Source organism: Miniopterus schreibersii, assembly GCF_964146895.1.
Source record: "Miniopterus schreibersii genome assembly, chromosome: 4".
Classification (NCBI taxonomy): Eukaryota; Metazoa; Chordata; class Mammalia; order Chiroptera; family Miniopteridae; genus Miniopterus; species Miniopterus schreibersii.
Window position 1 is genome coordinate 74,453,993 of NC_138105.1, and position 27,855 is coordinate 74,481,847.

The 27,855-nt window shown below is 49.3% G+C and overlaps 1 protein-coding gene across 10 annotated transcripts in view; it reads left to right on the forward strand.

Moving 5' to 3' along the window:
• The window catches only part of SLC25A42 (solute carrier family 25 member 42), a 55,290-nt gene that overhangs the window by 17,972 nt on the left and 9,463 nt on the right, over window positions 1-27,855 (forward strand). For 4 of the 10 annotated variants that reach the window (XR_013998766.1, XR_013998767.1, XR_013998768.1 and 1 more), the window contains exons 1-2: window positions 5,384-5,455; window positions 26,549-26,661. Coding sequence is in view for 6 of the 10 variants with exons in the window: in XM_081136549.1 (XP_080992675.1) it covers window positions 26,581-26,661 (81 nt within the window). In the remaining 4 variants the exon portion in view is untranslated. Of the gene's footprint in view, window positions 1-5,383; window positions 5,456-25,592; window positions 25,705-26,548; window positions 26,662-27,494; window positions 27,847-27,855 lie in introns of those variants that run through there. The other 6 variants (XM_081136547.1, XM_081136552.1, XM_081136550.1 and 3 more) reach the window with 6 other exon arrangements.

Below are 27,855 nucleotides of genomic sequence, written 5' to 3' on the forward strand. Positions count from 1 at the left end.
CTTACTTTACTTTGGCCACCCCAGCAGGACACTCTTGCACTCCCCCTGCTGACCACCTTGAGGTCCTTGCTTACTGATGGCTTGAGCAACCTGCCTTCTCTCTGAACCTGTTTCCCCATCTGTAGAATGGATATCACAGTTGCTACCCTGATGCCCACTCCACCCCTCAAGTGTTCTTGGATCTCCAGGCAGCTGTGCCTGGCAGATCCCAACTTTCTCTGCATTTACACTCGGGGCATCTTGTGGTCACCTGGCAGCTTATGCATTCCACATGGTCCAGTTAGGGTCAGAGCAGCCTCAAGACCCCTGGTGGGCTCCTGCCTGGTCCCTCCAGCATGCACCTTGGAGCCCTCTCCTCTCAGAGTACCTACTCCTCTACTGGTCATTCACTTCCCCTAGCTTGAGGAGAGCCCCAATTCCAGTTTTGACATCAGCTCAAGGCCTTTTCCCAGAAGGCTTCTGGTTTCCATGGAAATTGGCTGAGACAAATAGCTGTGGGGACATCACCCTGGTTCCACCTCCCTATGGTGTCCCCACCCCCAACTGTGCTGGCCCTGCCAGCTCAGTGGGGTTGACATGACCCTCTGCCCCAGTCACCCTGCCTTACCCCTCTCACCAGAGATTTGGCTAGGGTGTAGGAGAAGGGACCCTGCCTGGCCTAGGCTGCCCTGACTTTGACTTCTGGGCCAGCCAAGTATGTGACCTTGGGATAGTCCTGTTGCCGGCAAGACAATGAGACCTCAGTTCTTGTCTTGAAGGAAAGATTTCAACCAAGAGACAACATGCAGCAAAGAAAACCAGAATTTATTGGCTGCAGCAAAAACACATTAGTAAAACAAGAAAGGACATAAAAGAAGCAACAGGAGAGCTTAGGCTGGGCTGCTTTGACTCAGTGGGAAGTCAGAGAAAAGGGAACCTTGGAGACAGGTTCTGGGGTAAGCCCAGGACAGGCTGCCGCTGCCCACTGCTCCCCTGGTTGCAAGTCTTGTGGGGGTCGCTTAGAGTTTAGGTGATACGTGACTGTGGGGGAAGGAGAGGGGAAAAGGAATGGCACAGGAGTGCTCCCCTTGGGGAGAGTGTGAGCTGGATCCTTTGCCTTGACGGTATTTATCTCTTGCAGGTAGGACTCTTAGAGGAGGTCTCAGGGAAGGGTCTCAATAGGATATTCATCAGCTTTCCAGATGTGCTCTTTCAGGGTCATGGTCTCCACTGATTGGTCAGCACCAGGGCAGGGCATCTATGGTCAGTGCAGCTGGTCATGAGGCAGCCATGGTGTCACTTGTCTGGTTTTGCTGCTTTTCTGGGCCTGGAGCTGAAATGCAATTGAGGCCTAGATGTTATCTTTAAGGAGGAAAAGGTCAGGGTATCTAAACTGCATGACCAGTGATGTGCTAAGGAAGAAAAGGTTACCCTGGGAGCGAAGTTCTTGTTTTCCCAGTTTTGCCCCTTGCTAGGTACCCAGGCTTTACACCCTGGTGACCTTGTGTACGTGGCCTGTCGTCCTTGCTGTGTTCATGCCTGTCTAACTGCCTATAAACACTGTCACCTTGGGGCAGCCCTCAGGCCCTGTGAGCCTCATGTTTCTTCATCTGTCACATGGGCAGGAGTACAGAGTGAGAGGGAGGGTGGGGGGGATGCTGCCAGCTAGTTTCTGAGGAAGCCTGAAGTGCTGCCCTTGGCTCCCCATTGCCCTCCCTGTAAAATCAAACTATACTCCAGGCCCTGTCTACTCCCAGCCTCATCTTCCCCATGCTCTCTTTTAATCATGATCCCAGCCACACCAGCCTCCCCACCTCTGGGCCTTTGCACATGCTGTGCCCTCCCTTTGGAGCACCCTTCCCTCTGCCCTCTCCCATTCCCAGCGCCACAGTACCATCACCCCTTGTGCTATGCCTCTGACGCCATCTGAGGCCCCTTTGTATGCTTTCCAGTTTGTCCCCCACTGTGTGTGTGTATAGGCTCCTGTCTTCCCCCCTTTGCTCCAGCTTCCTATAAACATTTCTGTCCATATACGTGAATAAATTAATAAGTACATAGGGTGGTTGGAGAAAAGGCCTTCCCCACAGCCCAGGGCCCACCCCTGGGCTCTTGGCCAGCCTTCCTGCAGCTGCAGGCTTCTTCAGGGATGGGTGGCTCCTGTTTATCAGTTCTTCCCACCTTAGCCTGAGGAAATGGGCATCTTCAGTGGGTGCACTCAGGGCCTGTTTGGATGTCCTCAGAGTAGGTATCCCATGCCCAGCTGAAGACCCCACATTTCACAGGGGTTGACATGCTTAGGTTCTTGTCACTGCTCTGCCACCTCAGGTTAGCCTTGGTCTCCTCAACTAAAAATGGGCTAAGTGTGTGTCACTGCACTAGGCCACAGCTTCCTGCAAGGCCTGGCTGGGGGTGGGCCCAGCACAGCACCCCCCTAACGAGTGCTCCCGACCTTGTTGATGACATCAAAATGTGGGCTGAGGGGGATACTACTGCAAGGAAGGTGCCAGCATATTCAGGCTGTGCCTCTGTTGCTAGGTGCTCTTGGATGAGTGGCCAGGACTCAGAGCCTATGGGAGACTGAAAATGCCTTGAGAACAGTCAGGCTTGGCTCTAGTCACTGTTGTTTCCCTCCAGCCAAGGAAGGACCTAGGCTCCTGGGTTGCAGACACATCTGTAAGAGGCCGAGCCTGTGAACCCCATTTTCCAGATGGGAGATAGACTCACTGGCATTTGGGGGGCCACAACAGGATGAGAACTCAGCTCGGCCTACCTCTGCCCCCTCTTCTGTTGCCAATGTTGCTAATCTGACCATGCACAGTTGGCTCTCTGGTCTCAGTTGATTAAGCCCTGTCACTGTGCCTGGGCCTGGCTCATTCCTGTGGTGTGAGATGATTCCTGGGATCCCCAAGAAGTAGAGGGAACTAGAGGGCAAAGAGGCAGTGGCCTGCTCAGGGCTAGCCAGGCCAGCTCGGAAGAGCCAGGATCCTGAGCACCCTGGCCAGGCACAACCAAGGTTCCCATGGTGGGGGTATCAGTTGCTGGTGCCAAGGGGCTTTGCCTGACATTGTTGTAAAGCTATAGGAAGGTTTGCTGGTGCCAGCCTGCTGACAAGCAAATAGAAGCCAGAGCCCAGCCAGTGTTTCTGGCACCATAGGAGAAGCAGCTGGGTGCTAGGTCACTGCCTGACCCTTGCCTCAGTTGGCATTGTCCCTGGGGGTACCATGGGACTTTCCAGGAGCTTGCTGCTTCCCTCTCAGGGCCTGGCAGGTGGGTGGTGTGAGTTCGGACTCCTTCGGCATTAATATCTCCCTCTTTGGTTGGCAGACCACACCCATAGTTGGTCTATATCCACATTCCATAAAGTGCTATTTATAAAAAGGGAAACAGAGGGCCCAAGAATAATTTGTCCATCACAGATGCTCAGCGAGTGCTCACTGCAGACCAACGCAGTTGTGAGTTTTACTTCCATTCAACTCATTAATGCTGTCATCAACCCTGGGAGGTAGTTGGAGAAACTGAGGAAGGGAATTTTAGTCACTTGCTGATGGTCCTGTGGCCAGCAAGTAAAAAAGAGCAGGGATTCAAACCCAGCCCCGCACCCTTCCAGCAAGGAACACTTGTCACATGAGGCTAGGTCTTCTCATCTGCAAAGTGGGCACTGTCACCCCCATCTGGAAGTCATGCGGTGACACGGTGTTTGGGAAGTACCAGGCCTGGCAATGACCTGACACTTCAGTAGGTGTTGGGCAGCCTGGTTCCTTCTTTTCTCTGGAGGGCAGAATGGAGACCAGGGCCTTGAAATTTCAGAGAAGCAAACCACAGCTAGGAAGTATGGGAGAGGAGGTAGGAATATCATGGGAATATCAGAAATCAGATGGTAGCCTTGGGCTAGTGATTTCCATGGTATGAACCCCAGTCATTTCTTCCAAGAGGGCCCTTTGAGAGGTCATGGATTAAGTACTTACCAGGGGCTAGTACAACCCTGAAATGTGAGTCCTTATAAAGGCTTAGCTCAGCCTTGCTCCCTCCCAGGACTCCCTGGTTCTGAACTGAACCTCCACCAACCCCAGCCTGAACCTGGAGTAATAAGAGCCAGTATGTGGGAACATTTGTAACCCTCTCTGTCCTGGGGATTAAGGGAGTCAGAAAACAGGTGGGCTCAGGGGAGGTGCCAGTGACAACAGAGCACTGGATGACAGATGGCTCCCTAAATTGCTTGTGGCTGTCTGCAAAGAATTCCATGAACCACAACCTCACAGAGAAGCTGAGGCTCACAGGCCTAATGTGACCTACTGTGTGTCAGAGGCATTTACCAGAAGATCAAGGCAAGGGCTGAAATATAAATTCTCCAGGTGTAGGAATCATTGTCCTATGAGGAAACAGGATCAAAGTGCCCAAGGTTATGCGGTGGGTCAGTGGCTGAATAGGAATTGGAACCCAAGTCTCTCAGGCCTCCAGGGCTATTCTTCGACACTTGCCTTACCCCCATCTAGATTCACACCCAGATCCAGCCACTGAAGTGCTTTGTGATGTTGGGCAAGGAGCTTGACCTCTCCGTGCTCTGGATTCTGTAAAAGGGGGCCAATGGTTGCTTTGAATTAATGGGATTGTGGTTAAGATTATCAAAAGGCTTACAATTCACAAAAGGCTTATCAGGGAAGAGGCTGGACTGGGATGTCATTGGATCAGGGACAGAAAGCTTGAACTCAGAGTAAGTCAAACACTTCCAGAAAATCACAAAGCTTGTGAGTAGGATTCTACCTCTTTCCACGTCTTCACACCAACCTGGAGCTGCAGAGGGAGAGCTTAGTGAACTCATGAGTTGCCCTCTCCATGTCATTTGCAGCAGAATAGTGGGGAGTGATTACCCACGAATCCTTCGGCTAAAGTGCACTCTACACAGCCCCAGGGGACCTCACGCGGGGCGTCCGAGGGCACCTCTGGCCGCCATGCTCAGGGCCTAACTTTGCACCTTGCACACACGAGCCACGCCCGTGGCACACGACCCACGGCCCCTGCGCAGGGCTGGCCACCGGACCTACCCTTCGGCTTCGCAGCCAATCCTCGCTGCCCTCTAGGCTACTCCCTCTGTTCCACTTGCGCCAGTCGCTCCAGCCATTTCGGAGGCCGGCTCTTTTTCCCCAGCGATTGGCCGTCAGGGCTGCCTGTCTTCTGCCAGTTCTCCAATTCTCGCCCGCCTCCAGGCCCTCACCTCCCAGCACCTCACGCCCCGCCCCCCACATACACCCTGAGTCTCTCCCTACAGTCCCGCCTTTACCCCTTTAGCGATTGGCTTTAGGGGTTGCCCGTCTGCTTTATGCTCACCAATCATTACGATGTCCATCACTGATTGGTAATCGCACAGCCAATCGGAGTGCGTCATGGACCCCTCCCGCGGCGCGCTGTTGGGGGTACTCGAGGCGGGGCTGTGGTGGCTAGAGGCGACGGTGTCGGTGACGGCGACGCGTCCTAGCAGGTGAGTGGGTGCCCTGGGGGGCGCGGGGCGGCGCAGGCGTCGCGGGGCCAGTGCCCCTCAGATCGAGCCTGAGGAAGGCACGGCCCAGTCATGGGTCCCGGGACGGGGGCGGACGAGGTGGGCATGACAGCAGCGTCGCGGGGGCAGGGAAAGGACAAAGCCCCCCCTCGGGTCTAGTGCCCCGTGGGGGCCCCCACAGCGGGATCAGAGCCCCTCACCGTCAGCCCATGCACACCTGACACCACGTCCATTTTCATTGAGTTCCCTCCCTCCCCCCAATACACCCGAGACTGTCCGCCTCGGTGACATCCTCCGAGGCCGCTTCCCCAGGCACCCAACACAGTTAGGTCTACACCCCCACATTCATCTGAGTCTGTGCTCCCACTTATGGTCCCTCTCACACACTTGATACCGCACCCCCACTCATGGACACCTCCCACATCTCCTGAGACTGCCTTTCTTGATGATACCGCACACCCGGAGCTGCCTCCTCCTATACACCCCACCCCACCCCGCCTCCACAACTGGGCCTGCACTCCTACACCAACACCTGAGCCTGTGACCCCAAACTCAGGGCCCTCCACTAACATCTGGGCCTGTTAGTATCCCTTCACTGACTTTGCTGACATCCAGGTCTGTGCCCCTCCCTCTGCCCTTCCCTTCAGCAACTTGGGTCAGGGCCCTCAGGTACTCCCCACCACTGCCACCTGCTCTGTGCCCCTAGCAGCACTCAGTTGCTTCGCACCCCCACTCAGTGCACCTGCAGGTATTTTCTTCTACATGCACCTGTATTTGCACCCCTTTGTAATCCTACACACACACACACACACACACACACACACACACACACACACTGTCTTTTTATTTATGATGGTCTGTAAAGTGATTTCTCGGCTTAGAATAATCCTATCCCAGACAAAACCAGAATTATCTCCATTCTGTTTTAAATTTAACAAACCTAAAGTGACTTGAATTGGGGAGGCAGAGCCCACCCCTTCCTGAGCATTACTGATCCTTCTCTATGGACTTCCCCCATTTTTGCCCATCTGTTTTGTTTATCTCTGAAGGATTGGCAGGGGAGGGGACCCCCACCCTTCTTGCAGCTGCTCTTCAGGCATCATGACTTTGACTGGGTCCAGAAAGACTTAGCTGGAAGGATAGCCCCTGGTCGATGCTGGAGAATGAGTCTCCCAGCCCTGGCGTGGGGGCGCTGGGGGAGTGGGACTTCAATACCTGGGGTGCTGCCTCTGGCAAGGTCACTTGGAAAGGAATTGCAGGGCCTCTGGCCCCCACTCTTGCAGACTGAGGCCCCTCACTGACCCAAGGGAGCTCCTTGGTCCCTTGAAGCCAATGAACCCAGTGTAAGCAAACACTTCAGAGTGAGGGAGCTAATGTTACAGACACTTAGAGCTAAACTGCAAAACCGGAGCCTGGTATGGTGCTGGGGATAATAATTTTTCTGGAACTTTTCAGTCCTGGGAGTATGATTTGCCTGTGTGTAGCACAGAAGGAGACCAGTGTCTTTGTTGTTAAAAAAGCAATAAGGTGCCCTTTCCTATAAGGCTTGCATAGCACCTCTTACACAATCACTCCCCCCACCCCCGCACCTGGCCTCTCCCTGCAAAGATGTTGCTGGAATGTTCTGAAGGGTCATGTCACTTTCAGCTTCTCTTATGGAAACCAAAGCCATTAAGGTTTCTTGTCCAAATTCAAAAGGAGTCATTTAAAATGTGTGTGTATGTGTATGTGTATACGTATATGTAGATGTTGTTATACACAGATATATATACATATATGTACATATACATATATATTTAATTTTTTAAAAAAATTCTTGATTGCAGAGAGGGAGAAGGGGAGAGAGAAACATCAGTGTGAGAGGGACACATCAATTGGTTACCTCCCAAACAAGGTCTGGGGATCGAGCCTGTAACCCAGGTACCTGCCCTGACCTGGAATCGAACCCTAGCCTTCCAGTGCATTGTAAAAGGACACACAGTAAAATAGGCAGGTCTTTCCATACCTGCACCCCATCCCCTTTCAGATACACCATAGTTAATTTCTTAGGTTTCCTTCCAGAGTTAGTCAATGTTGGGGAGGACGGAGGAGAGGCGAGGGGAGTATATCCCCTGCCCCTTTTAACCACTAGTAAATTTGCATCAGATTTTATCAAACGGGCATCTTGATTTTGTACCCAGTCTTTCACTAAGTTGTCACTCATACTTTCTTTTACAAACTGAGCTGCACTGTACAGATAGACTCATGCGTGAGCGAATATGTAGTGAACCTGTGTGGCGCAGGCACTTTGAAACCTCCAACTTCATGGAGCTTACATCCAATGTAGCGACTTCCTAGGAGTGGCCAGGCCAAAGGGCATGTCCATTAAAATGGTTAATGTTCCTCCAGAGAGGTTCTGCGGTCAATAGTCTCTCAGCTGTGAAGTTGGAATGCCTGTTTTCTCCTCCAGTAGCCAGGATACTTTGTTTTTTTCAACCAAGTATTCCTGTCTCTCCAATCTGATAAGTAAAAAAGAGCCCAAGAGATCCTTTTGAATGTTGCTCCCTTGCTTCCTGTCCATCTTTTAGGGATTCTGGCCCATGTGGTGGCAATTAAATGTTAGATTTCTGTTTCTCTTCCACAATTAGTCTAAAATTCAGTCCAAGAAATATTTGAGTTCCTCTTCTGCAAAGCTCTGAACTAAACCTTGGGCTTGATAGGGCATCGCCTGGAGTCCCAGGAGGGCACGTCCTGAGACACTGACACAAGGTACCTTGACAAGCATGAGGTACCTTAACAAAAACAATTGGCTAGAAGAACTCTTTAGCTGTTGCTAATTTTTTTTTTCCACCTGGATCCAGCAAAAGAATGAAAATGTCAGATGAGATTGAGAGATGTCAGATGTTAAATCTATTTGGAAAGCTGTCTTAAGATTCAGTTGTTGATGATTTCCCATTATTTGCACCAGGTGGAGGATGTCATCAGACTGAGGTCAGGCCTTTTCCCACATGCCACCCCATTTTTTGTTCTTTTTTATTTTGGCAGTCGGACATTAGAGGCATACTGTGATGATAAGAGAGATTTATTAGTTTTTTTGAGTTTTATTTGGGCTTGTTTGGGTTTTATTATTGCTTAACAAAAAGTATATAGTGTGTACACGAAAAGAACCAAGGTAGAAGGAATAATGAAACTAATGCTCAGCTCAAGAATTAGAGTGACTCCCCACTTCCCCCAGCCCTTCCCAGGTCACTGTGCTATTTTTAAAATATGCTTGTCAACGTTTGTTTTCTTCACTGAGTACTTTGCGCTGCAGTTGAGTGCTGGGATTCCAGGGTCTCAACAAAGTTCCCCAGAAGCCAAGTTTTCTGCTGAAGCTCTGCCAGGAGAGTGCCCTTGAGGTCCAGAGAGGAGAGCAGTGACCTTAGGGCCAGGGCCAGGTCACTGGCCAAGGGATGGGTGAAAACTGGGAGGTTTGGTCTCAGGCTCTGCCATGTTAGTTTCCTGGGGTAGCTGTAACAAATTACCACAAACTAGGTGGCTTAAAGCAACAAAAATTTATTCTGTCACAGTTGTGGAAGCCAGAAGGCCAAAATCAAGGTGTTGGCAGGGATTATAGACTGAATGTTTGTGTCTTCCCTTAAAATTCATATGTTGAAACCTAACCTCAATATGATGGTATCGGGGAGTGGGACCTTTGGGAGGTAATTAGGTCATGAGGGTTGAGCCCTCCTAAATGGGATTAGTGGCCTTATTTATTTTTTAATTCTCACTTGAGGATATTTTTTTCATTGCTTTTCAGAGAGAGTGGAAGGGAGAGGGAGAGAGAGAGGAACATCAGTGTGAGAGAGAGACATCGATTGGTTGCCTCCGGCACATGCCCCAACTGGGGATCAAGCCTGCAACTGAGGTACATGCCCTTGGCTGGAATCCAACCCGAGACTCTTAAGTCCCCGGGGCCAATAATACTGTAACTACTGAGCCAAACCAGCCAAGGCAGATTAGTGGCCTTATAGAGACCCGAGAGCCCTAGCCGGTTTTGCTCAGTGGTTAGACCATTGGCCCTCGGACTGAAGGGTCCTGGGTTTGATTCTGGCTAAGTACTTCTGTTGCAGGCTCAATCCCCGGCCCTGGTTGGGCATGTGCAGCAGGCAGCCAATCGATGTGTCTCTCTCACATAGATGTTTTTCTCTCTCTCTCTCTCTCCCATTCTCTCTAAAAAGCAATGGAAAAAATATTCTTTGGTGAGGATTTAAAAAAAAAAGAGAGAGAAACCCCAGAGGACACCCTAAACCCTTTCACCATGTAAGGACCTGGTGAGAAGATAGCCGCTGAACAGTGCTGACTATCAGAGCCTTGATCTTGGACTTCTAGCCTTCAGAACTATGAAAAGTACATTTATGTTGTTTATAAGCCACCCTCTCTGTGCTTTTCTATTACATAAGCCCAAACAGACTAAGACAGCAGAGTTGGTTCCTACCAACAGCAACCCTTGGGTTTTTTGGCTTACAGCCCCATCACCTTGATCTCTGCCTCCATCTCCACAGGCCTTCCTTGTGTGTTTGTGTATTCTACTAAGGATACCAGTCATTGGATTTAGGGCTCACCCTAAATCCAGGATGACTCATCTCAGTATAACTTAACTAATTAATTACATCTGCAAAGACCCTATTTCCACATAAGGTCACCGTCTGAAGTTCTGGGTGAATATGAATTTTGGGGGACCCAATTTAACCCCTACTGCTATGAAGCAGCATTCCCATCAGGACATTATTCGAGGAAGTGCTTATCTAACTGCCTCTGTTGTTTCCAGCAAGACGAGGCCAGCAGGGTTGTGGTACATTTTCCAGCCCTCCATGTGACCAATATGGGCAGCCCCTGTAGGCTCCCTTGATCACCTGACTCTGTTCCTTCAGGTGGAGGCATCTGCCCAGAGTTAATAAGGACCCAGAGAAGTGAAAGTATATGTCTCAGTTTTGCTTTTTGCCACCTCTTGGCAAGTGCTTACTGGGCTGGGAGCTTGGTCCTAGGTCCTCCCAGTTTTACAGAAAGGAGACCAAGGCTTGAGGGTTTTGACCAGAGACACACAAGGAGATCATAGGGGAGCCCAGGACAGATGTAGGTTGTTCTAAATGCAAACAAGTAGCTATAGCACCATGCTTTCAGTTGCTATAAACTGTCCCAGAATGCTGCCATCAGTATTGCCTCCAGAAGTAGAGCAAACTCAAAGCCTCATTCTACAATCTAAATATTTGTGTTCCGGGCCTGGGGACAGGTGCAGAGGAGGCAGAAACACGGGCTCAGAAGGGAAGGGTGTGTGGATCAGACCCTCACCAAGTGATTAGGGCACTGTAATTGATTGGTCCTGATCAGAGGCTGGAATACTAATTCAGAGGTCCAGAAAGGTTCCCCAAGATCCGAAGCCATTAAGGAGTTTGCTAGATGGCGAAGTGTTGTAAGCAGAGGGAAGGAACAAGCCTGGACATGTGGGACCCAAGAGAAAGCTGAGGGGTTGGGAAGCCCAAGAGGGTCCTGAGAGGGACCTGGTCTGTGGTGCTGGTGAGAGATGCAGGAAAAGCCAGCAGAGGGGAGTGCTCACATTGAGGCTGCTGTTGGCTGGAGTGGTCAGTGGACCTGGGGCTCAGAGCCTCTGATGACCTGTGCCTTCCTGGCTGTGAGATGGGTACCTGGACTGGACACCAGCCTTGAGAAAGATTTCAAGGCTTCCATGATGAAATGAGCCCTACAGATGTCAGAGCTGTTGCTCCCTCTCTAGGCCCTGTGCCTTTGCCATGGGATTAATTGGAAAAGTGACTGTGTACATTTCAATTAAGCATTAATTACAACCATGCTGACCCAAGACCCACTAGGTCTTTCGTATTTGTCAGTGCAGCGTGTCTCCCCCTCATTCTGTCTAAAGGGCTGATTGATTCCTGGGCCTTACTCTGGTGACTGTGACTGAAGAAGTCTGGGGTGAGGACTCGAGCCCTGCACAAGTGTCCCCAGAGATTCTGGGACAGGTGCTCCGAGAAACACCTGGCAGAATAGTTCAGAGCTGGAGAAATATGGGAGACCCTCCCCCTCCCCTGTTGTTGGCAAATCCCTGTGGCCTTGAGAGGGGAGGGAGCAGGGTGGCACTCCTGGCTTGCAGCACTATAGGGAGAAGCTACCCACTGCTGGTGAGGCTTCAGCCTATGGCTGGCCTATCTTGGATCTGGCAAGGGGGTGCATAAGAGCCAGGCCTTGAAAAATGAGCTGGTTTGGGGGCTTCTCATGGCCCTTTTTCCTGGAGCACATTGGCCAGAGCCAAGTGTCCATCAGAGATTGCACCACTGTTGTGCTAGGTAGTGAAGATGATGTGAGCAGAGGGAAGGAACAAGCCTGGACATGTGGGACCCAAAAGAATTCAGGGAATTAATGCACTGTATCCAGCAAATAGTTAAGTAGGTATAAGTGCTGTTCTGGGCTCCATGTGGCAAGTGCTTGGTGGGGAACAGGCACTTCCTAAATGACCACCATTTGATGGGCAGCAGGGTACTGCTATCCACGTTTGTTCAACAGTTGGGGGGGATGAAATTGGAGGAGGGAGAGTTGGGGGGGCCTGGATTCCAGAGACTGGGGCTCAGCTGAGTGGTGAGAGCTGGGAGATTGGGTGGTGGTAGGTGGGCTCCCTCCTAGCCCCTTCTGACTGCTTATTAGGCAGAACAATACTTAACAATACCTGTGACCCACTCGAGCAGCACCAGCCTGAGAAGATAGTGACAGGTGGGGAAACTGAGGTCCTGGGAGGTTTAATACAAAGTCACATGCTAAACCCTGTCTTTTCACAACACCAGCATGGCATGGCAAGAAGCCTGTATGGGCTTCTGCTTGGGGAATGAGGCAGAGATAGAGGAAGTGCCCTTCCTGAAGGGCAGGATGAACAGCAAAAGCATCTGTCTATAGGTGTATGCCCCTGCCTCTATGCCAGGCATGAACACTGAGCATGATCCAGGCCCTGGCCTTCCTGGGACTCTCAGCCTAGCAGGGGAAGCAAATGAAAAGTGGCCCCTCGCAACACAGCAGAGAACCATGGAGTGTTCAGTGAAGGACAGAACAGCTAACTTTGGGGAGTGAGGCCAGGATGTTTAGGATGGGCTTTGAAGGATGCAGAGGAATTTGCCAGGCATGAAGGGACTGCAACCAAAGCAGAACTTTGCCATGTTCAGGGAATTAATGCACTCATCCAGCAAATAATTAAATAGGTATAAGTGCTGTGCTGGGCTCCATGTGGCAAGAGTGCAAGACTTTTGGGGTTTGAACATAACACAAGTGCACCCTCTTAGTACCATCGAGTACCTCAGTTGTTTTAGGTTTTTCCAAGTGTAGTTGGCAACAGGTGTGGCAGCATTGTCTGCAAGGACCAAGGACAGTGATTAACCATAGAATGTTCTGGATTTTTCTGTATGTTGATGCTTTTGTGTCTGACCTGTAGGACTGTAGCACAGGGTTGCAGTGACCAGAGTTTGTATGAAAGGCACACACAGAAGCGAATGCAGCCTGGAGAAACACACAGCCGCCTGCTGGGTTGGGGCTGACAGGGAGCAGTGGTTATGTAAGATGCTTCGGCTCTCCTAGGTGAAAGTTGATGCCCATTAGCTGGAAAAAGAAAAGGCCTTTATCAACAGGCAGATAGGATGTTAATTGGTTTCTGTTTACCAAGACATTATGGTATCTGTTCCGTAGCTGCTTGTAAACTCTATCAACCGAGAAATTGCCCCTATTTGTGCAAACATGTCCCACAGGATGCAGCACACTGCTGTGCAGTGCTCCCACTACACACTGGCATGAATAGTGGCCCTGGGCAAGAAGCTTCCAAGGGAGTTGGGCATGAACATGTGTGCACATATGTGCGTGTGTGTGTTAGGACAGCCATGAACAAGGAGCAGCTGCATCGTGGGGCTCACAGGCTGAGCTCCCTAAGATCCTGTGACCCCAGGTTCACAGTTTCTAGACAACGCTGTTGAGTCAGTTATATCGCTGAAGTGGCCTCCTACTCCGCCCCACTTCACTTTGTTTTTTTGTTTGACAAATGAAAAGATTGCCAGAACAGAACTACTATGTGAAAAGATTAATGTTTGTTCACTGGGGCTGGTCTGTGAATGCTACCCACCTGTGACAGGTGGGAGTGGGTAGGGGGAGTAGCCCCACTGCACCTGGCCCCTGGTTTTGACCCCACTACTTGGGAAGACACACCTGAATCCCAGTTCATGGTACTTGTTAAGGTGCCTCTGGAGAGTGTGCTGAGGCTGGGCCCACTCAGGCAACAGGATGCTGTGCCTGTGGTTAGAAATGCAGCCCAGGGCTGGAGGAGGGGAAGGGAAATATACAGGCCTGGACTCTGCAGGGAATGGAAACCCATCCTGAACTGGCTGAATCAGAAAGGGGACTTCTTGGGCTCCAGAGCAGAAAAGTCACTGCCTTGGGATGACCTACTTCCCTGGCCCAGAGGCCCCCTCAAAATCTCTTTGGGTCCACACCCTGAACCCAGGAGTATGAGCTCATGACCTGGCCAGGGTCCCCCAGGTTACTGTGGAGTCAAGGGGAGGGCAAACCCCCCTTCTCCAAAGTGACAGAGGGTGGAGGGGCTGCCCAGGGTGCTGTCTCCAGGAAGGGGGCTGGACATTCAGTACGAGTGTTGGCCCACCTTCCAGCTTAAACACCCTCCAGACTTTCAGTCATTGCCAAAATTATCAGCAGGTGTTCTCAACAGGTGACGAGGAAGGTGAGTGATAGCAAGTAGGGCACATTGTCCCCCTGGTACCATTAGAGTTCCCAGGGAGTTAGGAACACAGTGCTCAGGGTCAGTGGGCCCAGGAGGGACAGGGCAGGTGTGGGTGGGTTTTTTCTTACTGTTTAAATGTTTCTTTTTTAAAAAAAATATGTTTTTATTGGTTTTAGAGAGAGGGGAAGGAAGAGGGAGAGAGAGAAACATCAGTTGGTTGCCTTCTGTATGCACCCTGACCAGGTACTGAACCCAAAACCTGGGCATGTGCCCTGACCAGGAATCAAACCAGAGACCTTTTGGTACATGGGACAAGGCTCAACCAACTGAGCCACACTGACCAGGGCTAAAAATGTCTTTATTGCAGTATAACTTACATATAGTAATCTGAATAACTCCTGAGTGTACAACTCAAGGGATTGTTACACATGTTCATTGTCTTATCATGTAATTGTTATACGTGTGACCAGACCAAGAAACAGAGTGTTTCAAGCCTGCAACTGGCTCCTTAGTGCCCCCTCCCTGTCATACTCCTCAAAGGTAACCCCATTCTGATCTTTATTTCCACCAATGAGTTTTGTCTGTGCTTGAATTTTTTAAATTGTGATTAAATATATACAACATAAAATGTACCACCTTAACCATTTTAAAGTGCACAGTTCAGTGGGATTAAGTACATTCACATTGTACAACCATCACCATCATCACTGTCCATCGCCAGGACTTTTCATCTTGCAAAACCGAAACTCTGTTCCCATTAAACACTAATTCCCCATCCCCGCCTCCCAGCCTCTGGCACCCACCTTTCTACTTTCTTTTTTTTTTCTTCAAACTGGAAGAGAAAGCTTAATTAGAAAGTCACAGAGGTAGAAGAAATGGGCTCAGAAAACAAGTAACAGAGGCAAAAGCAGTGCCCTTGGAACTTCAACTTTGTTTCTATGAATCACTACTCTAGGGACCTCATATAAGTGGAATCTTACAGTATTTGTCGTTTTGTGACTGACTTATTTCACTCAGCATAATGTACTCAAGGTTTCCATCTGTGTTGTAGCATGTGTCAGAGCTTCATTCCTTTTTAAGGCTCAATAACATTCCACTGTGAATGGACCACATTATATTACTGTGTATATTTCACTTAGATGGGATCATACAGTCTTTTGTGTCTGGCTTCTTGTACTCAAAATGTTTTTGAGGTTCATCTGCATTGCAGCATGAATCAGTGCTTCATTCCTTATATTATGGTTGTGTAATATTCCACTGTATGGATGGACCACATTTTGTTTATCTGTTTATCCACTGATGGACATTTCGGCTGTTTCCACCTTTTGATGACTGTTACTAGCGCTGCTGTGAACCTCGTGTACAGAGATTTGTTAGAAGACTTGTCTTCAGTTTTGACATGTGCCCAGGAGCGGAATTGCTGGGTCATGTGGTAACTCCACATGCAACTAGTTGAGGAGCCTGCAGGCTAATTTACACAGTGGCCGCCCTATCTGCATTCCATGTATGAGGACTCTGGGTTCTCTGGGCAGGTTTAGGCAGACCTTGGCAGGATGAGTCAAGAGAACATGGTTCTGCCCTAGCCAGTTTTGCTCAGTGGTTAGAGCATTGGCCTGCACGCTGAAGGGTCCTAGGTTCGATTCTGGCCAAGGACATGTCGTACCTCGGTTGCAGACTCGATCCCCAGTCAGGGCACATGCGGGAGGCAACCAATCGGTGTGTCTCTCTTATATCAATGTTTCTCTCTCTCTCTCTCCCTTCCACTCTCTCTGAAAAGCAATGGAAAAAATATCCTCGGGTGAAAATTGAAAAAAAGAGAGAACGCCGTCCTGTGTTTGGCTCCCTCACTCACCAAGTGGTGCCACAAGGTCCTCAGGAGCTAGTGAAGGGCAGAGTCAGCCTTGACCCTGTGACTCTGCCTTCCCAGTTGTGCAAAGAGACACTCCCTTGACCCGTGAATAGGAGCAGATTAGGTGTGGCCTTCCTTCCACCACTGGAGCCCTGAGGAACCACAGGGATGACCATTATGACCTGCCTGTTTGGGGTGATGAAGCAGGGTTGAGTGGATAAGGGTAGCGACACCTAGACAGGACCCACATGGGTGGCTTTTAGAGTATTTTTAAGACAATTTAGGTGCTTTGTATGTTTTGTTCTCATACCCTGCCTGGTGGTGTGATGGGACTAAGTAGTACTAGAAGTCCTGACAACCTCTTATCATTTGGGAAGCTTAGAGTGGGAGAGGTAGACAAAGGCCACTTGTCCCTTACAGGGACATGAATGAGAATGCTACTGACAGTGAGGCCCTCACACAGTGGCCTCCTGCCCCCACATTGGAACCACCTAAGCCTCCTCCATCCTCTCCCAGAAAACAGCCCCCCCAGGTCTCAGGCAAAGCTTGGGCGGACTCCTGAGCCCCTCACCGTCTCACCTGAGTGACCCCATAGGTGTCCTTTCTGGGCCTTCCTGCCTCACTGCATCCCTCCCCCACTGAAGCCCAGAGTGACTGACCCTTGCTTCCCTCAACCCACACTCTCTTCCCCTCTCACTGGTTAGTTAGTTATAGCCCCAGGGCCTTTGCACTTCTTGTTTCACCACCTGGAATGCAGCACCTACCCAACTCCCTGCCTACTTCCTGTTTACTGGGGCCTCAGCTCCAACACCTCTCCTCAGGGAGGCTGGCCCAGCCACCCAATCTTGAATCTGAGCCCCCTTCACATAGTCATCTCCTTGTTTGCCTCCTTTATAGATTGTGCCACTCCCTGGATTGTCTTGTTTGCTGCATGAAGACAGGCAAAGTACCTATTCACCACTGTGCTCTCAGGGCCAGCAGGCCTGGCATGGAGATTGTGAATGACCATCCTCCCCTGGCAGCTATTGGACTTCAGGCAGTAGTGCTGTTCTGGCATCTCACTGTCTTACATTGACCAGGAATCAGCCTACCTGTGACTCCCTTGAGCTGTCCACAGGACCCTCACCCCCAAAAGTTGCACCTCTTCCTTGTGACAGCCTGTGTCAGTGTCCTGTGGCTGCTGTAACAGACTGCCACACATGCAGAGACTGAGAGTAATACAGGTTTATATTTTTCAGTTCTGGAGGTCAGAATCTATAATGGGTGTGCAGGGCCATGCTTCTCCTAGAGACTACAGGAAACAGTCTGTGTCCTGCCTTCTCCAGCTTCTAGAGGTACCTTTACACTCTGGCCAGTGGCTCTTCCTCCACCTTCAAAACCAGCACTTCACACCTCTCTGAAGTAGGCCTTGGTTGTCACATCTTTTCTGACCCTCCTGCCTCCCTCTCATGAGGACTTTGCGATGACATTGAGGCCAGCCTGATAATCCAGGACAGTTTCCCATCTCAGGATCTTTAACTTGATCACATCTGCAGAGTCGCCTTTGCCATGTAAGGTAACATGTTCACAGGTTCCAGGGGGTTAGGACAGACATCTTTGGAGGCCATTATTCAGCCCACCACACCCCTTTAAATATCAGACCAAGGTGGTCCTTAGGGCTCCCTTTCCTAGACCATTTCCCCCAGTGTCAGAACAAGAGGATTCCAGGACCTTTGGCCCCCACTCATGGGCCTCCTAACCTGGTCCTGCTAGCGGTACCTTTCCTCCTGTCGGAGGTCTTCTTATCAGGAGTGAAGGAGTGAGTTCCCTTCAGTGGCCACTGCCTAGGCTCCAGGTCCTGAGTGCCCTTTGGAAGTCTGGGCTGTCACAGGAGGCTGGGCAGCACAGTGAGCATTGGGGTGGGGACAGCAAGGACCAGGATGCATAGCAGGAACATGCATCCTATCCTGTATTGCCACACCCTTGTGCCTGGAACCACCCTGTCCTCCGTCTGCACAGTCAGGTTTCAGACCCACAGGCACACATTGACATCTACCAGTTTAGCTCACCCAGACTGGCTCCTGCAGCTGCCAGGATCTTTTGGCTTTGCCAGTGCCTGCAGGGAACCTCTGAGTCATACCCTAGCATCTGCTTCCCCTGCACTGGAGTTCCTTCAGGGTAAGGAGAATCGTTCAGGATGAAATGGTGTTGAGGCTGCCTGGGGGCCGGGCTCCTTGGAGAAGGACATGGGCAGGACTTTGAAGCTTAGTTGTTGTGTGTGTGTCAAGACTGGGGTTCCCTCGGTCCTTGGTCTAGTCAAGCTTCTCCAAGTCTCATTGCCAAAGTGGGGAGATAAGCCAGCAACACCCCAGTGGTTAGCAACGATGGTTAGCACCATAGTGGTCTCAGGCAAGGGCTCTACAACAAGGACTTGCATTGCCTGCCTCAGCCTCCCCATCTGTGAAACAGCCCAAGTACTCGTTGGTTAAGACTGGCTGGATCAGAGAACACAGGGCAAAGGGATTTAATAAACAATAGCTGCCATTTTGTAGAGCATCTCTCTTTACCCCATTCTTACCCCACATGCAGAACCAGAGATAGGCCCCAGTGAAGGCCTTGGCCTGAGACCATACACTTGCAGACCCTCAACACCCTGCTCCAAGGAGAAGCCAGAGTTAGGGTGTACCTGCCAGGAAGAACACTGATCACCCCACAAACCAGAGCGAATCTCTTGCATGGGGCTCCCACAGCTGCTGATGCGTTTCTCTGGCCCACCATGCTGAGCCCCTGGCTCAAACACGTAGACTGGACAGAGAGGAGCCAAGTCACTGGGCCAGCACCTTGATAGCCACAGACATCTGAAATGTGTTTTTCTGAAAGCTTCGGCACACCCTAGAAGCTCCTGGATTTCTCAAGACATTTTTTCCAGCTTTATTTTGGAAATAATTTTAGACATATAGAAAAGTAACAAAAATAACTGAGTCTCTGTATACACTTCACCTAGCTTACCCCAGTGTTAGCATCTGTATCACCACATTAGTTATCTGAACCAGAAAATTTACACTGATGCAACACTGGAAACTCATCTCTATACCGAATTCAGATTTCCCCAGTTTCCCCCCCTTCTCCCTACTTTTTGCCCCAGTGCTCCCATTCTGGCCTAGGCTCACACTTGCACTTAGTCTTCTGTCTCCTTAGTCTCTGATCTGTGACAGTTCCTCCATCTTTCCTCAACCTTCACACCTTTGCTGAGAACTCAGTCATTTGTAGTGTGCTTCAGTGTGGTCTGTCCCATGTTTCCTCATTAGACTGAGGCTGTGTGTCTTTGGCAGGAATCCCACAGAAGCAATGTTGTGTCCTTCCTAGTGTTCCCAACGTGCTTCTGCAGGATTTCCCCACTCATTTAGTTACCTGTGGAAATAAAAGAAGACTTCCCGGCTGAGAACAGAGCCTGCTAATCAGAGCTCAGTAGACCCAGGGAGTCAGCTGCCACCCCTGCACTTGGCAGAGACTCAAGGCAGGCAGGGGAGAGGGGGCTTTATGGTGGAGAAGGGAAGGCCTACAGCCCTTGTTGGAGGCTGTTGGCGTGGGGAAGCCTATGTGATAGGTTAGGGGGTATATTTGGTGTTCTCTGGTTTGGCCCTGAGTTGAAAGCAGGAGCAAAAATTAGGGCCCTAGCCAGTTTGGCTAAGTGGTTAGAGCACTGGCCTGCAGACTGAAGGGTCCCAGGTTCGGTTCCAGCAGAGGGCATGTACTTCAGTTGCAGGCTTGATCCCCGGGGCGAGTGCAGGAGGAACCAATCGATGTGTGTCTCTCACATAGATGTTTCTCTCTCTCTCTCCCCCTTCCACTCTCTCTGAAAAGCAATGGAAAAAATATCCTCGGGTAAGGATTAAAAAAAAAAACTTAGGGAGGCTGTGGTCACTGACCAAGTCCCAGCTGCTTTAGGCTGATTGCTACAGGGGTTGTGGCCTACCCATCAGAGCTTCACCGTCATGCATTGTCTGGTCTTTGTTCCTGTGTATATTGTCTTTCTTACCTCAAGGGTGGGGGTATTTTTTGCATTTTTTATTGAGATATAATTGACATGTGACATTATGTTCGTTTCAGGTATATAACAATCATTTTATATTTGTGTATATTGAGAAATGATTACCACAATAGATTTAGTTAACTTCCATTGCTACACATAGTTACAGATTTTCTTTTCTTGTGCTGAAGGTATTTTTAAGAAAATCCCAGACCCCACCCCAATCCCTCACATAAATCCCCCAGTTGTTCTGCATAAGCGTGAACCACCCAAGACCATGCAGATGGCTCATTTCAGAGGACCCTCAGCTTTCACTCTGAATTGAAGAATGTGCAGTTCAACTTTAAAATGGATTTTCTTCTTGAGGGAGAGAGCCACAGGGTAGCACTATAACCACCACACTATGACAGCAAGGGTATATCAAGCACATAACCTTTCTAGTGCTGACTAGGTAATTCCAGATTGACTGGTTTAAGATTCTACTCCTGGGAGAGGTTGAAACTGTAAGTTAGATATTAAGTCTGTTTGCTGATTTGGGGCTTAGCACAAGTGACTCCATTTGGGGCCTTTTGTCTCTTTTTTTAGTAATAAAGAGTTGAAGATCATCTCTTTAACCAGAGCCTATAACAGTGGTTTAGGTTTGCTGGTTGAGTCCCATTATTTATGAAATAAATTTAGTTGGTTGTGATCAGCTTTCTTGAAATTAAATAGAGAAGAGGAGACAGGAGATGGCAGAGCAAATGGCTCTTTAAAAAGGCAATCTTTTACTTCCTGAGCTTTTTTCTTTAGGGCATGCATGCATAAGTGTATGTGAGTATAAGTGAATGTATGATGTAAAATGTATTTCTTAGTGTAGGTTTTAGTTTAAAAGATTTCTTAGAAGAAATAACTGTTCAGCTAATAAAAATATGAAAAAAAATTTTAAAAAGAAAGAAATTTGGTATTACTAGTGACAAGGGAAAAAACAAGGTCCAATAGAAACAAAAGAACATTAAGAAACCTCCTCTCTCCGTTGCCTACCTTGGTGCAGAACCCTGGCCTGTTGCTCCGGAGAGGGGGAGGGTAGTAGGTGCTGCAGAGACTGAAAGAAGTCAGAATGGGAGCAGGTGGCTCTGGCACATGGATTGCTTGTGCCAGCTGAAGCCCCCCCCCATGCTCCAGGCCTCATTTTGGGCCACGTGGGCTGATGGTCACTATTTAACTGATGACGAGCTCCATGTGATGCCCAAGGAGCCCATGCTCTTGAGCATAGATGTGGGGCTGAAGACACTGAGACTTCGAAGGCAGCCTAAATATCCTTGGAAGATCGTACCCAGGAGAAACAAGCTTGACCACTATGCCATCATCAAATTCTCCCCGACTACGAAGTCAGCCATGAAGAAGACAGAAGACAACAATACACTTGTGTTCATTGTGCATGTCAAGGCCAATGAGCACCAGATCAAACAGGCTGTGAAGAAGCTCTGTGACACTGACATGGCCAAGGTCAACACCCTGATCAGGCCTGATGGAGAGAAGAAGGCATATGTTTGACTGGCTCCTGACTATGATGCTGTGATGTTGCCAACAAAATTGGGATCATCTAAACTGGTTCTAGCTGGCTAATTCTAAATATAAAAATTCTACATTGTAAAAAAATAAATAAAACTAAAAAGTCACAGGGATGAAAACTACAGCATAGAGACTATAGTCAATAGTGTAATAACTATGTATGGTGTCAGATGGATGCTAGACTTATCAGGGAGATCACTTCATAAGTCATATAAATGTCTAATCACTTTGTTGTTACATGTGAAGCTAATATAATACTGTATGTCATCTGTAATTGGGGGGAAAAAGTCTGGTCCCCTCCTACCTCATCCCCTGCTGTGACAGCACACTATAAACACCTGTTTTCCTTCCAGTCTTCTCATCTGGGAAGCACCCCACCTGGATCCAGGTAGGTTCACCCATCAGTAAAAAGCTAGGTGGTACTCTCCCATGGGGACACAAGGCACATATTCCACCTGCTCTCCTCCTCCCCTTCACTGGGACCAGCAGCTGGCTGTGGACTTACTGGCCAACAAGTCTTTGTGTTCATGTGTTGGGGGCACAGCACACATTCCAAGGCAGAGGTGCCACCCTCAGCCTCTCCTTACACCCCCCCCACCTTGTTGCACAGTTGATATTATTGCCCCATACATGCAAACAGCCCCTCACTGAGGATCACACCTGCCTTCCCATCATGAGAACAGGGGGGCACCTGTCACATTTTTAAGTTACTTCATTCTGGTTATCTGGCTGTTTCTTTGCCTTATTTTGTCTCGAGTTGTGTGTTTTTTTGTTTTGTTTTTTAACTAATTTGAAATAGCAAAGAGGTCTTTATTTCTTAGAGAAATTAGACTTGGCCTGAGGGACAAAATCTTGAGACAACCCCTGCCCCCCAAGGCAAGTACATTCTCCTCTTCATCCTGCAATCCTGGGGAGCTGCCCTGGGGTGCAGGAGCCATGATGGAAGTAGCTGTCAGACTGAGACTACCTGCTCTGCTGGGGTGGTGGGGACTCTGGCACCCCCCAGATTCTCCCCTAAAAAGGGCCCTGGCTTAGTTTTCAGTGGCTGCCATAACAAATCACAAAACTGCATGGCTTAAGACAAGGTTCAGAAATTAATCCACATAGTTTTGGAGGTCAGAAGTCCAAAGTTAAGGTGTGTGTGGCCTACTCCCTCCAGAGGCTCTAGGGGAGGGAGGGACTATAGTCAGTAAAATTGTAATATTGTCTCTTCCAGCTTCTGGTGGCCCCAGGAGTTCCTCAGCTAGGGAGGGTACCACTCCAGTCTCTACCTCTGTCTTCACAGGCCTTCTTCCTGTCCGTGTCTCCTTTTCCTTCTGTCTTTTAACAGATCACTTGTCCTTGAATTTAGTACCCATGCTAAATCCAGAATGATCTCATCTCAAGATTCTTACCTTAATTACATCTGCAAAGACCATTTTCCAAATAACATCACATTCACAGGTTCTGAGTGGACATGTCTTTTGGGCGTCAGCTCTCTGTAGATACCTTCCCCGTGACCTACCTCAATGCTCTGTCACCTGCAGTACATGCTCTTATAGGTCTGCACCAGGTTGTGTGGTGATTTTGTTTCTAACCATTTCTATCACACTGAGGCCCCTCTCCGAGCCGTCTATATTGAGATATCATGGCAGGTCCTCATGAGGTCCAGTGGGCTCCATGAGCAGCCCTGGGTCTGAGCCCATGAGCACCTGCCTGCCTGGGGAAACATTACAAAACTGAGATCTGGGGAACTTGGGGCAGGAGGTAGGAGAGGGAACCCAACCACAGGCACCTCACCCACTGCAGGTGTGCAGAGGGCTGGATCCTTTCTCAAGAAGTTTCCACAGAATGTGTTCACATTCAACATGCTCACAAGATACAGCACCATCCACGCCCAGATGCAAGGACAGTCCCCAGGATCCACAGTGTTAGGGTGGTGTGAGCCACAGCTGGAGGTGCTAGAGGTGGTAAAGCAGTCTCAGTAAAGCATCCCACAGGCTGACACCCCAGCAACTGGCTTGAGAACACTGCTAAGGCCTGGTTTATGCTTGTGAACAGTTTCAGATTTACAGAAAAATTACAAGGTAACACAACCCATAAATTCCACACACCCAGTTTCTTCCATTTTAACATCTAACATTATTATGGTACATTTGTCACAACTAATGAACAAATTGTTAACCTAAAAATAAAGGCCAAAGTGAGAGGCAACAAGCATTTATTTGAGATCAAAAGGAACAGCTATTAGGGAAGGACCGATTCAGGCAGAAACCCAAAGAGTGTTCCAATTAGGAGACAAGGCAATGGGTACGTATGGTAAAAGGGAGGGGAACAATTATATCAATAGAAAGAAGGCATTTCTATTGGTTCAGATAAGCTCGCATAGTGACACTAATTCTAAACAATGTTTTTAATTTTTAGTCAATTTGGCTTTCTTATTATCCTTGCAAACAGTTGTTTGGGACACAATGTTCTTGAGACCCAGTCCAAGGGTAATTTTGCTATTTTAACATTCTAAAGGTTTGAGGCATAAGACACGCAAGACAATTCCTCTGAGATGGCAGCTCTGGCTTCATTTTAAAGCTGTTCTATTTGTGGGTTTTGTGGTTTTTGTTTTTTTCAAAGTACTGATACATTATTATTATTATTATTATTATTTTTAATCCTTACCTGAGGATATTTTTTCCATTGCTTTTCACAAAGAGTGGAAGGGAGAAAGAGAGAGAGAGAGAGAGGGAGGGACATCGATTGGTTGCCTCCCGCTCGCGTGGGAATTGAGCCTGCAACCAAGGTATGTGCACTTGACTGGAATTGAACCCAGGACCCTTCAGCCTGTGGGCCGACACTCTAACCATGGAGCCAAACCTGCTAGGGCCTGATACATTATTATTATTATTATTTAAATATATCTTTATTGATTTCAGAGAGAGGGAGAGAGAGATAGAAACATCAATGATGAGAGAGTCATTGACTGGCTGCCTCCTGCACCCCCCGACTGGGGATCGAGCCTGCAACCCGGGCATGTGCCCTGACTGGGAACCCCGATCGCCTGGATCCTAGGTCGAAGCTCAACTGCTGAGCCACACCCAGCCGGGCCTGATACATTATTATTAACTAAAGTCCATAATTTATTCAGATTTCCTCTTTTTCCCCTAATGTACTTATTCTGTCCCAGGATCCCGTACAATATTTAGTTATCATGTCTCCTTAGTGTACTGTAGGCTCCTCTGGGCTGAGACAGTTTCTTAGGCTTTCTTGATTTGATGACCTTGGCAGTTTTGAGACCTGGTCTTGACGGTTTTGAGAAGTGGTGAGGCGTTTTGTAGGAGGCCCCCAGTTGGGATTTGTGTGGTGTTTTCTCATGGTTGGAATGGGGTGATGGGTGTGGAGAGGAGGACCCCAGAGATAAAGTGCCCTTCTCATCACACTGCGACCAGGGCACATGCCATCAACGTGACTTTTCACTGTGATATTGACCTTGATCCCCTGGCTTAGGTGGTGTCTCTCATGTTCTCCTTTGTAAAGCTTCTCTCTCCCCCCTTTCCCTTACCGTGTGGAAGGAAATCATTATTTACAGCCCACACCTAAGGCTGGGAAGTCCCGCTCCCCTTTTGAGGACAGAGCATCTGCACAAATTATTTGGATTCTTATGAGAGATTTGTCCCTTCTCCCCCATTTATTTATTTATTCAATTAGTTTATACTAGTGTGGACTCATGGACATTTTATTCTTTGGATTATAATACAGTACTGCTTTATTGATTTTGTTGCTCAGAATGTTCCAGTTTGGCTACTGGGAGGTCGTTGAATCAAATCAGCTCCCATAATCACACCCCCTCGGTCTTGGTTTCTACCTCAGGGTACCCTGGCCTCATCCCTATGTTTCCTGCTCTGCCCTGGAAGCAGCCATTCTTCCAGAGCTAGGCCTGTTTTGAGTAGGAAACAGTGGCAGAGGGCCAATGGAATGGATTTCCACTTGTGCTTTCTAGAACCTTCCACACTGGCACTGATGTGGAGTGCTTGGGAGGACCCAGAGGGCAGGAGGGGCTTCCACCGCCTGCTCAGGGCACATCTGCATCCTTTGCATCATTTTACAGGAAGGTATATTGATTTATTGGATAATTTTATTATTTTTTTATCACTTTTCCATCATTACTCCCATAGAGGTATCAACATAAGAACATCAAAACCTGCAGAGAATTTTTATAAGAGTTTATTTGAGCCAAACTCATGACATATACTGGGGAGCAAGGTCTCAAATCTCCCGATTTATTGAATAATAATAAAGCATGGGAACTGAGACCTCAAAGGACACTGGTGCACAGTGGCATCTCGGTGACACCTGTCCTTCACCCTTCTTCCTCGAGGTCCCCTATGTGGTATGCTTAGCTTTGTGTGCACTTCCATCTGGAGGATAAGTGGGTTTCCAGCAAGGAATCCTCAAGTATTAGGGCCTTTTGCTATAAGCTTGGCTGCAAAGAGGAGGCAGCCACACAGTAAGAAAAGATTAATTTTCTAAAATTGTTTCCATGGGCAGAAGCTTGGGTCCAAGCTGTCTTGAGCCCAGTGGGCATTTGGCCCTGGGCAGGTGGGGCCCTCCCACCTCTCTGCCTCACAGCCTACCATGCCCCTGCCTCCTGCTATGTAACCTCACTGGGGTGGCTTAACTTTTCTGAGCCCATCTGCCCAGTTGGTATAGGTTAAAAAGGCAGATGACTCAGAGGCCTGTTTGTGACGATCAGATAAAAAGCCTTTTGTAAATAATTAAGTCATCAGTGGAGGGGATTATAGCATCTGGATGCTGGTACAGCGTCCTTTCCTTGCAGAGAGACAGACACCAGGTTAGGAAAATCACATTGACAGTTCTTGCTTCAAGTGACTGGGGCACGAGGCAGATGGGGGAGGCCCTTTCTCACCGGGTCTCGTGCCCCCTCTTGCTCCTCAGGACCAAGCCTCCACTGTCCCCAGCAGCCTGGAATGGGTAATGGTGTGAAGGAAGGTACGGTGCGATTGCATGAGGATGCCGAGGCCGTCCTGCCCTCGCCCGTCTCTTCAAAGGCAAGTACCTGGCCTCCCCATGGGTGTTCTCATGGGTCCCTCTCATGTGCGTGTGCACCCACCACAGATCACCCCCCCACACACACACTGGTGAGGGGCTGCATCAGTGTGAGGCTGTGGGTGGAAAAGATGCTGGCTGCCCAATTTGTGATGTGAATCTCGCCCCCAACCACTTTGCAAGAAGCCAAAACCTTACCCAAATTTGGCTGGGATATCAGAAGGTGTCCTGGAGCCCCTTTTCTCAGATTTGTGAACACAAAAGAATCAGCAAACTCAGGCTCATTCGTGAGGAAGGGCCCTCACAGGCCCATCCTACTCTCAGGGCAGGGCTCAGGTGCCTCAAAGTCCACAAGCTCAAAGGCTGAGGTAGTAATCCTCCCAACCCTCCAGACCTTTTCTAAATTCTCGGTGGCTCTGCGGAGCACCAGGCAGGAGGGAGGACTGGTTTGTGGGCCCGTATGTGGGGCGGCCATCACCGCACCATGTGGGGCAGCAAGGGTGAGCCTACAGCAAGTATGTGTGCCCCTCTCAGTTTAGTGAATTTCCCAGCAGAGCTTGAGGGACACTCAGCCTCTCTGCTGGCCAATTGAATCCCAGCAAAAGGCCTGCCTGTTCCCGTCACATGCCTGGATATCCAGTGCCCATCTTCCTCTGTGCTGGCCACACATCTGACATCAGCCTTGGTCCACTTAGCCAGCCTGATGTGGGAGCTCACCTTGTAAATCCTGTTTCTTTGGTTAAGAAGTCCTCTCGCAGTGCTCGCGGCTGTGTGGCTCATCTGTGATGGCCCACGTTCTCTCTGTTGGACTGTCTGCCTCGCACTTCATTTGCAGGATCCCCCTATACAGTCGACATGGACACATTGACCACTTGGTGATATCTGTGCTGAGGTCCTCAAAGGATAAACCACTGTGGTCAGTAAGAGCCACTGGAAGCATCTGCTGGAGGAGCAGCCCCTTCTCTGCTGAGGCTGGAAGTGGACTCATAGAGCATCCTGGAGCCACCTTGAGGGCAGAGTTTAAGGACATGTGTTCAAGAAGCACAGAGCCGGCCTTAGAGTTGTAAGAACCACAGATTGCACAGGAAGTAACCTGCAGAAGGAAGCACAAAGGACATATTGGCTTCACCTCCAGTGCCAACAGGCACATGGGCTGTTTTGGGGTGTTCCTTTGGCTCACAGCGCGGGTGAGCAAT